We start from the raw sequence: 14977 nt of genomic DNA on the forward strand, positions 1-14977 counted from the left end.
CTCCCCAAAACCAAAACCACCATGGGCCCGCTGAATTGTCCTGCTTTCTCACTGACATGTCTATTAAGATCCCCACCGATAAAATTTTTTTCTTCGAGTGGTCTGCTTTGAACCAACCTCTCCATATCTTCCAAGAACTTATCTTTAAGATGTACCTCTGCCCCAACCTGAGGTGCATAGGCACTAATGATATTGATAGTATCCTTTCTAACAATTACTCTTAAAGATATTATTCTGTCCTCAAACCTTTTAACCTCTACCACGTTTTTTTCCATGTTCCATCAACGATGATACCAACCCCATTCCTTGCACTCACCTTTCCTGTGTATCAAAGTTTATACTCTCCAAGTTCCTTGGCAACTTCTCTAGTCCATTTTGTTTCTTGGAGGCACAAGATATTAATCTTTCTGTCCCTCATAATTCTTGCTACTTCCATAGATTTCTCATTCAGCGTTCCAATATTTCACGTGCCAAATCTAATCTTAGTCTCATGAACTAACTTCTTTAGCCGCTTTCGTCCAAGAGAGTGCGGTAGCCCTCGCTTATTTAACACTACATCCGGGCAACGATGCAGCGGTTCTAGCTCATTTCTCACTGTACTCGAGCCATATAGTGCGTCACTTCTGGGCAACGACCTAGCATTAGCATAATTACTTCATTGATCCATGTTCATGAGATTCGAAGGGTTTTTACATTGGCTGTCGAGGGCCTAACACAACCCTCCTCCTTTATTCGGGCTTGGGATCGGCTATACAATATGAAAATTTCATGCAATGCATAAGATTTGCATTAATGTATATGTATAGATGAATGCGTCGGGAAAAATTAACAACTATACTTAAATTTGATAAGGAAAGAATTAAAAATTGAAATCATGTGGAATCATGTGCATATATTGACAAGTATTCTTTACGTATTATTTCTTGCCTACTTCGTAAGTACCAAGGGTCATATAAAGTTGATTTCGTAAAATTTTCTATGCCCTAAAATTTGTAATACCCTCTTACGTGATGGGAAAAACAGTCTGTATCCACTAATGTTTTCACATATACAGAGTATGGTGTACGTCTGTAACTTTTATACGATTGTTTATGACTTTTCTTGATTCAGAAGCCATGCATGATAAGCCTTATTAGATAAAGTTAAATTCAGAGTGTGCTGTGTTAAAATATCAAGTGATCTTATTTTCCTTTTCACAATGACGAACAAGAATGAATAAGACTCTAGTAAGATAATATTAAAAATTACTTAAATTTTATGTTTAGCGTCACATCTCAAGGACGATTTCTTCTAGAGTTTTCATTTTCGGAATCGTGGGTACGTGGCATGGAATCTGGAATTAGACGTAACTTAAGCATGCATGACGAGATTCTCCAAAACTCGCAACACAACAAACAAAACGGCTTGGCACATGATCTGTACCTAATACGTCCCTATAATACAGACCTCATTGATTTAGAGTGCCTCTCTTGGCTCAATTAATGGACCCCGTCAAAAAGCGCGTCGAGAACCTTTCCTGCTGCTCGCATCGGCTCAACCTAATTGGCTGGCTCATTATAACTATCATGTTCGGTAAGGTTTACTTGAAAAGCTAAACAATGGAATGGAGGGACCATTCATATCAGAACCTACCAGTTCTGCATTTTTTTCTGCTGATCAACATCCATCGTCGGCCACCTAAATGTTTGGCATGCAACGTGTTACAATTGGTATGTGAACTCTATTAATAATCTATACGAACGTACTAGCTTATCGCCATCTTTGAATTCATAATTAATGTGGATCTGAAAATATGCTCCCCTTGTATTGTATGTCAGTAATGCTGAATGTGAGCGAAGGACAGATGATTTGCCTGAAACAACGGTGGCCAGGAATCAAAAAATCAGGTCACGTACGTGAGCTGGTTCCTTTTACAAATTGGATCAACAAGTTGTTCTGCAAAATGGCTTCCACTTTCAAACCAGCGGAAGCAAACGTGATTGACTTCATGTTGCTGAACCATATGTTCACAGATCAAACAGCCTCTCTGAGGGGAAATTTTCCTTATGTGAAATAGATCAGAGCTAAATTACTGGAACCTGAAAAGGGTCGAGATAGGCGACTCGATGACAGCATGAGGCGTGATCAAACTTCATTCACGTGTTGTAAGCGTAGGTACAGTCAGTGGTTCTGAGTTGTCCAGAAAAAGGGAAGAACATGGTGCAGAGCTGGCGTTTCTGAGTTGTCCAGCGTGGTTTTGAGCGGCAGCAGCCTGGGTTTTATACATTTGTGATTTGTCACGAGTATTAAAAAAAAAAAGGGACCAGTTTTAGTGTTCATTATAGGATTAATTAACCACTATGGTGCTCTTGACTGTAATGAAATCTACATTGTCTAAATACAATTTTAACATTTTAAAATTGCAATTTCCAATTTTTATATTAAAAAGGTTATTTTCTTAAATCTACTCACATTTTTTGTTGGCAACTGTAGAAGACCAAACAAACACACTCACAACTTGATACAAGAAATGGCCGATCCTAATACTGACCAGAGTCTAAAGAGAGATTTACAATGAGATTTTAAGAAAAAAATAATTATTAATAAGTAGATATGAAAATAGGTCAAGTCTTAAACCTGTGACAAGAGTTTAAAACTTGAGTTCAAGTCTGAACCTTCGTAAACCAATTGGGCCTAAAGCATTTTTAAAAACCTACTTATAATATAGGCATTTAAAAAGACCTCATGTTTTAAGCTTTGAAGGCCTAAATAGGTTTTGAGCCTGTTAAAACCTATACAAATATAGGCTTTTAAAACACTTAGAAGCTTATATATTTTAATATATATTAATAAAATAAATTTTAAAAAATTAATCAGTATTGACTTTAAATTTAAAAACTTAGCTTGTTTATTTAATTTAAAAGGCCTCTAAATAAGTTTTAAGCATATATTTACTAAACAGGCCATGTCATACCAAGTCCTAACTAGGCTAAGCTGTAGGCTTCTGATAGGAGCCTAATCTATTTTCATCTCTGTTATTGAGTCTTAATAACAAGTTTTTAACATTATTAGAACTTGTTATTGTGAGTTGTTCTATTGTCTTAAGATTTTTTTAGTAATTATTTTTTTTAGCTAACTAACCAAGCGGCGCTAAGAAAAAGCATCTACAAATTTCACAAAAAGCAGTGTGTTAGATCCATCCAGGAGATGGGAATCGCGGGATGCGTAATCTCCTTCTCTGCTTTCACGTGATTTCCTCAACCTTTTCAATGTCTTCCGGTCTTCCTCTGCTTTTTCTGTTTCAATGCGCGAACCCCTACAAAAAATAAATAAATCAAATCCACAGCCCGAGATTATCATTCATGTTAAGGTTCTTAGAACTTCCAATAGATATTTCTTTTTGGCGTACCACTCCTAATTTTTAATATAACAACTAATGAACTAATTTAAATATTAATTAAAAAATTAACTTAAATAGATTAAAAAATTATTTCAGTTAATTATTTATAATAAACAAATTTTATTTTTTAAAATACCTTTGCTGATTATTTGTCTTAACTAGAATAATCATTTCATAAAATATTTAACATATATAACTACTATAAATACTATTTAAAAAAAAGATAAATATAAAAGGTATAGTGAATTGAAATCCTATATTTATAATCAAATTAAATATCAAATTAGTTTTTATATTAAAAACTGAAAGTAGTATATAAAATTAGATATTTGTTAATTAGTAGCTATATAAACACAATGGCGTTGCGTGCCCGTCAGTAAGACTCCGCCAAGCAGTACTCCCTCCCCCATCGCCTAATTGATTAAATCCATGGTTAATGAACATACTTGGATATACTTATTAATTATTTTATTCAACAAAATCACGATGCAATTTAGTGGGGTTATAATTTAGTTTAGTAGTGATCAAAATTTCATATCCATAGCTTTCACTTCATAGAATGTTTTGAGCATAAAATGTTTTATAATAAAGGGGGGAAAGGTGGAGCATGGACCCGGGTCTGTCTTTGGCCCGATAAGAGAAAATACCGACCAATGGATTGGCAGGGAAAGCCGGCAAGGGAAGCATCAACCGGATTTTATCAATAATGCCCATTTAACATTATCATGAATATACTACTTCCGATCTTAATTATAAGATCTTAGTTATAAATTTAAATGAGATTTTATAATTAAAATTGGAGGTAATATAATACAGTGATCAAGAGAATCAAATTAATACAATAACATGAACATAATCCGCTTCCATCCAATATACAAGTCAACTTAGGTAAATTTAAAACTAGGGTTAAGGTGCATCCAGTACCATTAAATATTTTCTGAGGTATATCCAATACCTTGAAGTATTTTGTAGTGTATCAAGTACTCCGAAATATGTTTTAAGTGTGTCCAGCTCTAACACCCTAAAATATATTTTTTTTGCCTTAATGTTGGATGCACTAAAAAATATTTTTGGGTACTGAACACACCTAAAAACAATACTTTAGAGTGCTGGATACACTAAACAATACTTTAGAGTGCTAGATACACGAAACAATACTTGATAGTATTGAATAAACTGAAAAAAAAAAATTTCATACTGCTGGATATACCATAAAATACTTTAAAATGTTAGATGCACATGAAGAAGTACTTTGGGGTGTTGAATGTAGTTTAACCCTTAAAACTAAGTTAAAATTAATTAAAAGTATAATAAATACATAAAAACATATTGATTTTTTCAAATATATGTTATTTATGAAAATGGCCAGCAAAAAAAATATAAGAAAGGATTTGTGAGGGGAAAAAAAAGAGGGTCTTATAATTAAGACCCAAGGTAATATAATTCCTAGTCAATATATGCACGATAACTAATAAAGAGACATTTAATCAATGAGATAAAAATGAAAAAAATAAATAAATCTAACATACATACATAGTGCAACTTATAAAAAGATTAATTGTGTATCAAATATCATAATTTTACATGTAGGAGCCGAGGAGTGCACACAAACACCAGATTTGAAGGTCCACAACAATTATTTTCGAATCCCTTTCTTTAATAATACAATAAACGTGAAAGATCTGATTTGATTAGAAAGGAATATACTCGTATATCAGGTTCATACCAGAATTTATTAACGGAGGAGTTGAATGTTGTTAAAATAATCGGGAACCTAGACGAGGGAAGTAAACGGAGAAAGCATGCATGTGAGGGGCGGAGAGATTCAAAGTTTGAAAATTTTCTGGTGGACGTTAGTTAGCGGAGCCGATCATTTTGACTTTCTGCGAACAGAAATATATCCCTCCCTCCTATTCTCAAATCTCAGCCTTACGTCCCCATCAATATCATCATGTGGAAACCTTCCGTCTCCCTCTTCTTTTACTTCATCCTTCTCTTCACCCACTCCTCCGACGCCGATGTCGGCACAGCCGCCCAGTACGGCCCTCCGTTTCTACGTAAGTCCCTATTCATCATGTGTGCGCGCGTGTTAATTGTCTGCCAAAGCGTATGTGTGATGTTTAGTTCGATATGTATGTTTATGGATATATAACAGCGACGGCGTGCTTCGGAGGAGATGCGTCGGAGTTTCCGTCGAGCAACATGTTCGGATCGGCGGGGGAGGGAATATGGGACAATGGGGCGGCGTGCGGCAGACAGTATCAGGTGAGGTGTATAAGTGCTGCGGCGCCGAGGACCTGCATTGCGGGTCAGACCATTCAGATTAAGATCGTGGACAGAGCGCAGTCCTCTCGCTCTCGTGCTTCCTCCGACGCCACTTCCATGGTCCTCTCCGCCACCGCCTTCCGCGCCATCGCCAACTCCTCCGCTTCCTTCATCAACATCGAATTCCAACAGTACCCTCTCTTTCTCCTTAATTCCCTCGCTATAGCCCTGTTTTAATATGTCTTCATCAGGATTAATCATTCATGTGGCCTTCTTTAATTTGTGCCATTTGCAGGGTTTGAATTGAATTTGATCATAACGGCAATTGAGGAAGAGTCTATGTTTGTATTTTTAGCCCAATCAGGGCCTTATATGCAGGGTATCTCTCTCTCTTCCCAACCATTCGAGGCTTTTTCCAAGTTTTATTTACTTGTACGCAGCCCGTAAGCATAACTGTTAAACTTATTTTATTAATATCATCCTGGCGACTTGTGCGTTTCTTACTTTATTACATAGTATGATATCATTGGCAGAGGGCACGTCAACTCATCATCTCTGGCGGCGAATATTTATCACCATTCACATGTACTATCAGCGAAAAGAATATTACTGTGATACTCAGTTCTGACTGAAAAATTAACGAATTGTTTTATATGCGGATTAATTTTGGTGTCTAGGTTTCTTGTTTTAAGAGCATGGATATGTGCTCCTCTGACGGGAAGAGAATTTTTTGTTATTTATAAATATGAATGTGTTATTTTACTTTTTGTTTAGCAGATAAAAATAAAGTTAAAAAAAATAGAGTTAATCAATTATCAATAAACTAGACGTGGGATGTTTGATATTTATAGATGGGGATTTAGTTGCGTAGCTAAAGTGAGAAGCGTAGAAGCATAATTGTATACATAAAAAAATTGTGGAACATTGCAAAAATGAAAATGGGAGGAGTTAAGGCGGTTGAATAAAGGAGGCGTTGACAATAAGTACAACGAGAGGTCAAACAGCATTATCTTATATCCCACGGGTCAAACTTTGACTGGCATCCTCAAGAAAAAATGAGATCTCAATCCGATACTGATCCAAGCTTTTGGATCTTCACTCTTCGGTATCTTTTCACCCGCTTATTCTCGCCACCTGTGAAAACTATTTTTCTTACCGTGTGGATCTCAACTATTTTACTCGGTCAATTTAGAGTAAAATATAAAATTCCTAAGAATTCACCTTTTTTATTAATAATATTTAAATTAAATAGAGAAATTAATCAAGCCTTATTTTTTATATATATAACTTGTAATTAGAAGCGAATTCCACGCCTGGTCCATAGTTTAAGAAACGGGGTGTAAATTTCATATTGTATGTAATTTAATATATTATTTTCCTGGTTCCAAAAGTGGCAATAATCACGTTCATGCATGAATAGTTGACCAAATTCCCGCTATGACCCAACCGTTTCATGCACTCTCCCTTGGGAACGCGGGTGACGGCCAAACTCAGCCGCAACTCGCTTTCACGCGTGCAGACTTGACGCTTCCAAATGTTTGATATGGGCTTTGGGTTAACAAAATAGATTATGAGTCAAAGGCGAGGCAAGGAGCACGGAAATCAGCACCAGACATTCTGAAGGTTGATTGCTCATTAGCCGAATATAACAATTTAGACCCTGAATATTTAGTATAAAAGCTAATTAATTAATTTGAGTAAATTAAAAAAGTTATTAAGTTAGTTATCTGTAATAATTATATGCTGTCTTTCTTAAAATACCCTTGCTAATCATGTATTAGTAAAAATTATCAGTGTAACTATTATAAGGATTATTTTAAAAACAATAAATAAATATTAGAGACAAAATATATTGAAGTCTTATATTTAATATCAAATTAAAAGTTAAACTAGTTCTTATATTAAGAAGCAGAGACAGTATATTATTGTCAAGATTAGAACCACTTTCCATGCATAATGACTGTTGAGGTCCATCGCTGCCCTATTTCATCAATCAATCAATTATTTTCATAAATAGTATTATTGCACATTGGTTGAATCCGTATCTGTAAAGGAAGGAATCTTTAGTTTGGGGTGAATTTTAATTGATATCTTGATTTGAGGATCGCTGGTCCGTGTCTGGGTTTGATGAAAGTAGATGAAATTATTTGCCCAAGTCGCATTTTGGATTATAATTCAGAATCTCCTCAGCGCTATCCTGTGTGTTGTCTTACTGAAAAACTGAATTCAGCAACCAAGAGTGAAAGATACAAAAGCACGGAGACTACATAAAGAACACAGGATCTAAATCAAAGTAACACACCAACAACTAAAACAGCACAACACTTTTAAAAGCATTAGAAATCTTGTTCTACTCCAAGCTCGTCAAGTAGGCAAAGCTACTGCCTTATCCCTAACATCCTTCTCTCGTGGAAATAGGGTCTAAACTAAAGAGGCGTGGCCCAAATCTCCAATACAGAGCTGCAAAACATGCTGCTGCACAGAGTCTAGATGGCTGCGAACCTAGGAACATCAACTGGGAACTGATGAACCTCATCCATCCAAGGGTTCTTCTCCTTCGCTGGTTTTACTTTCCTCAAAGCCTTCCAAACTGCACTGTTGCACTTGAATCCAGATCCAAATGCAATCTGCCATATTCTATGCCCTCTCTTAATCCTTCCCTTGGCTTCACTATAAGCCAATTCGTACCAGAGTGAGCTGCTCGAAGTATTGCCAAACCTGTAAAGCGTCATCCTTGAAGGCTCCATGTGCCAGTCCGTTAGTTGCAGGTTCTTCTCTAACTCATCCAGCACGGCTCGTCCTCCTGCATGAATGCAGAAATGCTCGAAAGCCAGCTTAAAATCGGGGATATATGGCTTCACCTTCATCTTGAGAACTTTCTTGGCCACCAGAGAGGCGAAGAAGAGCAATTGTTCAGACATTGGCAACACAAGAGGGCCCAAAGTGGTAATGTTGGTCTTCAAAGCATCCCCTGCAACTGCCATTAGATCCTTTGACAGAGAAACACCGATCCTCCCAGTGGAATCCTCTCTCTGAGTAACACAAGTGAAGCACTTGTCATCAGCACCTTTGTGGGTTCGAACTGTATGCACCAACTGATACTTTGATCGATGCCTGTCAGGCCACCTGTTAGAAAGCAATATTGCAGCTCCCCCCATTCTGAACAAGCAATTTGAAACGAGCATGGACCTATCGTTTCCAAAATACCAATTCAAGGTGATGTTTTCCATGCTGATGACCAGAGCATAGGAACTTGGATGGGCCTGAAGAAGATCTTTAGCAAGATCGATGGAAATCAAACCAGCACTACAACCCATGCCACCAAGATTGTAACTCAGAATGTTCCCACGAAGCTTGTAATGATTAATAATCATAGCAGAGAGAGAAGGTGTGGGGTTGAACAAACTACAATTCACAATCAAGATTCCAATGTCTTTGGGTTTCACCCGGGTTTTTTCAAAGAGCTCGTCGATGGCTCCAAACATGACCATCCGAGCTTCCTTTCTGGCTTCTTCCATGTTAGGATTTGGAGGAACCCTCAGAACAGCTTCAGGAAGGTACGTAGATTCACCGAGTCCAGATCTTTCCAATATTTTCCTCTGGAACTGGAGGTTTTCCTCAGTGAAGGTCCCAGTCGAACCTGACCTATCCATGAAAATTTGCCTCGTGCATTTGCGTGCATCCTCAGGCTTGTAACAAGCGAAATCCACGAGGTAAATAGAGCGAGGTCGGGTTAGGAAGTAAAGGGTGAACAAGAAGACGAGCAGAGCAGAGAAGATGATAACAGAGATAAGATTGTATCGGAGGTGATTCCAAAGGTCAAGGAGATCCTGCAGTGAAAATGTAGAGACTTGGGCTGCTATTAAAAACATTAAAGGCAATAAAACCAGCAACATTCCATGGGTTATGAGGTAGTGGTATCCCAATTTCACGTATTTAAGTTTCACAGATCGTTTGAAATCCGGGAGCTCTCGTGAAGAAGATTCCACCAAGAGAGATTTTGGATTTGATTCCGACATCTTGAGAGCTAGAGGGTTTCCGAGAAACAGGTCGGAATGGAACGAATCAAATGTGACAGGGATTAAAATTTCCAGCCGATATCAATCATGCATGGAAGAGAAACAAGTATGAGCCAGTTTCCGTCAAATGAAGACTTGACGACCCGGGTTGATTCTCCAGAAAAAATTTGCTTGCTTGGGACTTTCAGGGCGCGACAAATGAAATGGGGGAAAAGAAGAGTCAAAGAAATAGCGACGAGAAGACGGGATAACCACCCGGACGAAACCAAGTGAAGAAATGCCAGAGGAATCAAAGCAACCCTGCAAACATGAACGAAAGTTCTCAAGAAAGAGAAATGGGGCCGACTATAGATCAAGAAAAGAAAGCATCATGACTCTTTCTTCATCGTCGAAAAAATGGAATCTTACTGCGAGGCTCTTTAAACAATGACCAAGATAATGATGAAACATTAAGAAACACCATACTCAGTCACCACAAAAAGGAAAACGCCATACTTATCAGGGGAGATCGATTTGAAAAGAGAAGAGGAAGCCGACCTCAAGATGGAGAATCTCAGAGGGGTCACCCTCCTCTGGCCGCTGGGCCTCAGAAAACAACGGAGAGAACAGAGTAGGGAGCGAAACCCGAGGCCCGCACAGTGGTTCTGGCGAAATGCAACTGACAAAGACGGCACAGGATTTAAGGAAATTGAAGAGAGCGGTTGGAAATATTTACGATGAAAAATTCCGTATTCCACAATAAATTTTTTTACTCAGAACAAACACCCGATTTCCTCTTTCAGAATTGTATGTTGCAGATGCTCTGTTGAATTTACTGACACCGTATTTAACATGTTGATGAGAAATATTAAAATTCGCAGTTACTGGGTCCTTGAACGAGTCTCACAATGCAAACTATACAATATACAGTAGAAAGCATTCATTTTTCAAATTCAAGAAGTAATACGCATTCCATTCCAGTTCCAGACAGAAAAGGAGAAAGAAAAAAATGAGAGGACGCAAATTTCGAGGTGACACCTTCATTTAGAAATAGGAATAGCTTTTTGGTGCATGCAGCACGTGGAGCGTCTCTCACTGGGGAGCCGATTCTCCTATTTCCTTCTTTTTCAATTTAAAAAAAATGATAGCAATGAAAAGCTTCCAAAACAGTGAGGGGAGAAGGCATTTACTGTTATTATGAGATTTGAATTTTGAGCGGTGGAAATCCAAGGAGAATAGTTCAAAATTAATTTATGAACTAATGCCTGGGAAGGCAATGTTTTCAAATAAAAATGGAGGAGGAGGGCGGGGCAGTGAGTGGGATGATAACAACATTACAGCTCTACAAAGAACGAGTCCAGGTCACGATCATATGCGCCACGACTAGTTTACGGTGAGTGTGGGAAAATGGGATCCAAAATATGAGGACCAATATTAATTAATTAATATTGAATCCCATGATCATGAATCCACGTGCGCCTCTCTCTTCTTCTTCTTTGTTTTGTCAATTAAATCTGGATAACACGCTGGGCAATTGCAAGTGAACATGGTTGTAATAATATAACGTGAAGCAATCAGCATGTGGGGATGTAGTTTTCATCCGTCCTCTCGCGTCAGTCCTCCTCCTACATGCACACCTAACCCGCAACTAATAACAGATATGAAGAATTCATCTTAATTGGAGGATGTGCATGCGCATTAGTAACAAAGTTCTCTGTCTTAATTAGGTTTGCCACCTCACATACTAATGATCTTTTTAAAATACTACCTCCAGTCCTTAATATAAGACTCCGTTTGACTTTTATATTGGTCTTAAATATAAGATCTCAATCCACTTTGTCTCTCATATTTACTCAATTTTTTCTAAGATAGTCATTCTAATAATTATAATTTTGACCAATATATTTGATTAGTAAGGATATTTTAGAAAAAATAACACCTATTTATTACAAATAACTAACTTAACTTCCTTTCTTAATTTTCTCAAATTAGTCAACTGGCTCTTATAATTAGGACCGGAGGTAGTAACTTATAAACAGTTTTTCAATCGTGATTTACGAAATACGATATGAGAAGAGTTTTATCTTAACTTATATAAAATGTGCGTATAAATGATTTCAAATATAACTGCAAACGGGGCCTAAAACTGCATCTATCTAACATGCCAATCTGGATTTGATACCCGTGAATCCTATTTAGGCATTTGCCAGATGCTGCTGAGGGCAACTAATCACGCAAGCACATCCCCTCCCCAACCACCAAGACCAAAACCAGAATATTCTGCCAGGCCCATTAGCCCAAAACAGTGAATGGCCCAAATCACATTAATCGGGCCAGCCCGTTTCTTGGATTTGACAATAGCCGGGGGGTGCTGACTGACCGTCTGTCGTCTTATTCGTCAAATGTATGTTGTTGACTAATGATGGGGAAATGCTAGATTTTCTTATTTTCATGTGATAATATAATGAATACAGGCCTCTGGTCTTATAACACTTGTCTTTCAAATACAGATCGAACGCATGATGGCAGATAGGAACATGTATAACAATGGGCAAGCGCAGAAGTGAACTCGTACTTATAATCACACTCGTTGCTTTAGGATGTCATTATTAAACGGGACAATAACTGCACTCAATAATCAGTGAACCAGTACGTAGTGGAATATGTTAACATTTGGAGACCAATCATGTGATGTCCAACCAGAAAAATAATAATAATAAGAAGCAGATCATCTATCAAGACAAAACACAGCTTTTTGGATGATGACAGGTGCTAACAAAAAACAATTTTACATGGTTGGCTTAAACATCTAACTGCGTCACTAATAACGATATGTGCGTGTGTAAGGTGTTTCTGAACAGAATTGAACACATAGATGGATTCCCTCCCCACCCTTGTTTTGGTTGATGCTCTGAATTCTATTTGTCTTTTACCTATGTCTCTGCCATTCACTGAACATGTCCACATCTATATCTGTAAACAATTAGACGGCTGGTCCCGAGGTGAGTCACCCTGCATATTTCAAATGCACATCATGACACGATCACTCAGTTTCGTCCGTTAATGACATACTTGCATTTTTAATTTCTCTCTTTTACCAGCAATAAATACTCATCAACCACAATGTCTCATTTGGGAAAAAATAATAATAATAATGAAACAAACATTTACTATTATATGATTATTTACTGATTCCATGGAAGACAATGAAGCGACACAGTGCATCACTCTGGGTGCGGGTGCAACAATAAGCAATCCTCCACATGGATGCATTTCCTCTGTGGCTTGCGAATTGTCTTTTCTTTTTTTGGGTCGCCAACGGCTTGCAAATACTCCTCCGGTCCTTAGTATAAGACCCATTTAACTAATTTGATTAGATTAAAGAAGTTAGGTAAGTTGGTTATTTATAAAAAATGTGACATATTTTTCCTAAAATACCATAATCATCTTTCTTAATATTCCTCTTCTTCTTCTATTTGATTATGGTTGAGGGAGTATCCATGGGGGTAATTTAGAGAAAATTGATAAATATGAGAAATGAGTCTTATATTTAGGATCAAAACCAACTCAACAATGAGGTCTTATATTAAGGACCGGAGGAGTATTATAGTATATTGATACTAATTAATAATCGCAATAATAAAGGAGGAATACACACACGTATATGTATACGTGTTTATAATAATGTAAATATATATACTACGATGATCGATGAAACATAATAAAAGGGCAAACAGGGGCCGACGCCGCCGACAGATCTTCTGGTCCGGATGCATGGGGATATGGGTGCTCACGACCACACAGGAGCTCTGACCCAAGATCCGCACAACTCAGATGTCGGGTTTTCGGGTCACAGTTATGATCACCCCTTTTATATATAACTATATATATCGAAATAAAAAAAGAAAAATTGGTGCCAAGTGCCAACAGTCTCAGGCAATTCACAAGCCCCCATTCTCTACTATATATGTTGTTTTATTTCGCTGATGAGGGAACCTTATGACTTTCTTTTTCGTCCTTTCTTTAGGATGTGTTTGGTATGAGGGATTTGGGAGGGAGGGAGGGGAGGGAAGGGGAGGGATTTTAATTTTTTTTTTTTGTTTGACAACACACAAATTTTAAGAGAGGAGGGAAAATTTTAAAAAAAATTTTCTCCCTTCCCCTCCTCAACCTCCCCTCCAAAATTGGGAGGATTTGGAAGGGAAGAGCAGTATTTTGTCATGTTGTGACTATTATGCCCATATTTTGTCATGTTGTGACTATTATGCCCATATCTTAAATAAAATAAGAACAAAATTGTCCATATTAAAATATTTTTCCCTCCCCTCCCCTCTTTTTTTATAAATCCAAACAAGATAATATTAAAATCCTTCCACTCTCCTCCCCTCCCCTTCCTCTCATTGAGCCAAACATACCCGGTGGAGACTTCGGTATTATTTCACGTATCAGCATGCGAAATAATACAGGTTCTCAATAATAATAACAATAATAAATAATCAATTTTTGGGGTCAATTTGAATGATTGACGATGAAGTCAGCCCTGATGCTAGCTTAACACATGTATTTTAAATCGAAATAAAATGTGTTAATAGTTAGTTATAAGATTGAGAATATATAATATCCTTGCCGCCCAAGAGATTTCCCATTATTATACTTACCATTACTTGATGGAAACTTCGCTTTTGTAATCTGACTTAATTACCTAAACTCTCAACCACATTTACTTAATTAAAAATCAAGTGTTTTTACTACCAACAAGGATATTATATTTGAATATGAGTACAAAATGCTTATATCTATATTTTACTTTTATATAAGATACTACTATATATTATTTTTAAATTGGAGAATTGATGATAAAAACAAATGGGAGGCACATGGGATGTTGAGGATCGTGAACATGCATGAAGTGTAGAAGACAAAACAAAGATTGGGTATCTAAATGGCTGGGAATTTGTGGATCATCTTCATCTATCTGTTCCTGCATGGGGGCATTATGTGACTGCCAAGTTAACCCGAAAAGTCAACCATATTGTTGTTTAAAGAAAGACGCCAGCTTCAGTAATTCTCAAGTTTTCCCCTTTCAATTTCTAATCTATCCAAATCCTTCTACGTACGTTGATCCCAAAAATATTGTATGCACGCCCCTCACGAGCTTAATTAATTATTCTATTCTGCACTCTGGTTTTGATGATCCTATATTCATTGTAACATAGAAAACAGGTTGACTTGTATATGATAACGTTAAAAGAAATGAAGGCATGCACGTAACGGTTAAGTTCATTCTTTTCCACTCAATTTTTCTTTCTCTCCAGACTTTTAAAGCTACAAGTTC

General features: G+C 37.2%; 2 protein-coding genes across 2 annotated transcripts; one reads left to right on the top strand and one right to left on the bottom strand.

The window, feature by feature from the left end:
* Positions 1–5229: 5229 nt before the first annotated feature.
* On the top strand, positions 5230–6129 carry LOC114735692 (EG45-like domain containing protein 2). The gene is made up of 3 exons (XM_028923407.1): positions 5230–5436; positions 5535–5835; positions 5940–6129. The coding sequence occupies exons 1-3, from the start codon at positions 5331–5333 to the stop codon at positions 5944–5946; spliced, it is 414 nt and encodes a 137-aa protein (XP_028779240.1). The 5' UTR covers positions 5230–5330; the 3' UTR covers positions 5947–6129.
* A 1717-nt stretch (positions 6130–7846) lies between these two features.
* Positions 7847–10269, bottom strand: LOC114735691 (3-ketoacyl-CoA synthase 11). The gene is made up of 2 exons (XM_028923406.1): positions 10201–10269; positions 7847–9963 (listed from the first exon to the last, which is right to left on the bottom strand). The coding sequence occupies exon 2, from the start codon at positions 9661–9663 to the stop codon at positions 8131–8133; it is 1533 nt and encodes a 510-aa protein (XP_028779239.1). The 5' UTR covers positions 9664–9963; positions 10201–10269; the 3' UTR covers positions 7847–8130.
* Between the last annotated feature and the right edge of the window lie 4708 nt (positions 10270–14977).

This window comes from Neltuma alba, unplaced genomic scaffold (genome assembly GCF_004799145.2).
Source record: "Neltuma alba isolate B1F8T4 unplaced genomic scaffold, ASM479914v2 tig00013249_pilon, whole genome shotgun sequence".
In the NCBI taxonomy this organism is placed as follows: Eukaryota; Viridiplantae; Streptophyta; class Magnoliopsida; order Fabales; family Fabaceae; genus Neltuma; species Neltuma alba.

Bases quoted from the DNA above. Each gene is read 5' to 3' on its own strand.
- LOC114735692 (XM_028923407.1), top strand. From the start codon at position 5,331: ATGTGGAAACCTTCCGTCTCCCTCTTCTTTTACTTCATCCTTCTCTTC. The intron at 5,437-5,534 runs GTAAGTCCCTAT...GATATATAACAG, and splicing joins GTACGGCCCTCCGTTTCTAC to CGACGGCGTGCTTCGGAGGA.
- LOC114735691 (XM_028923406.1), bottom strand. From the start codon at position 9,663: ATGTCGGAATCAAATCCAAAATCTCTCTTGGTGGAATCTTCTTCACGA.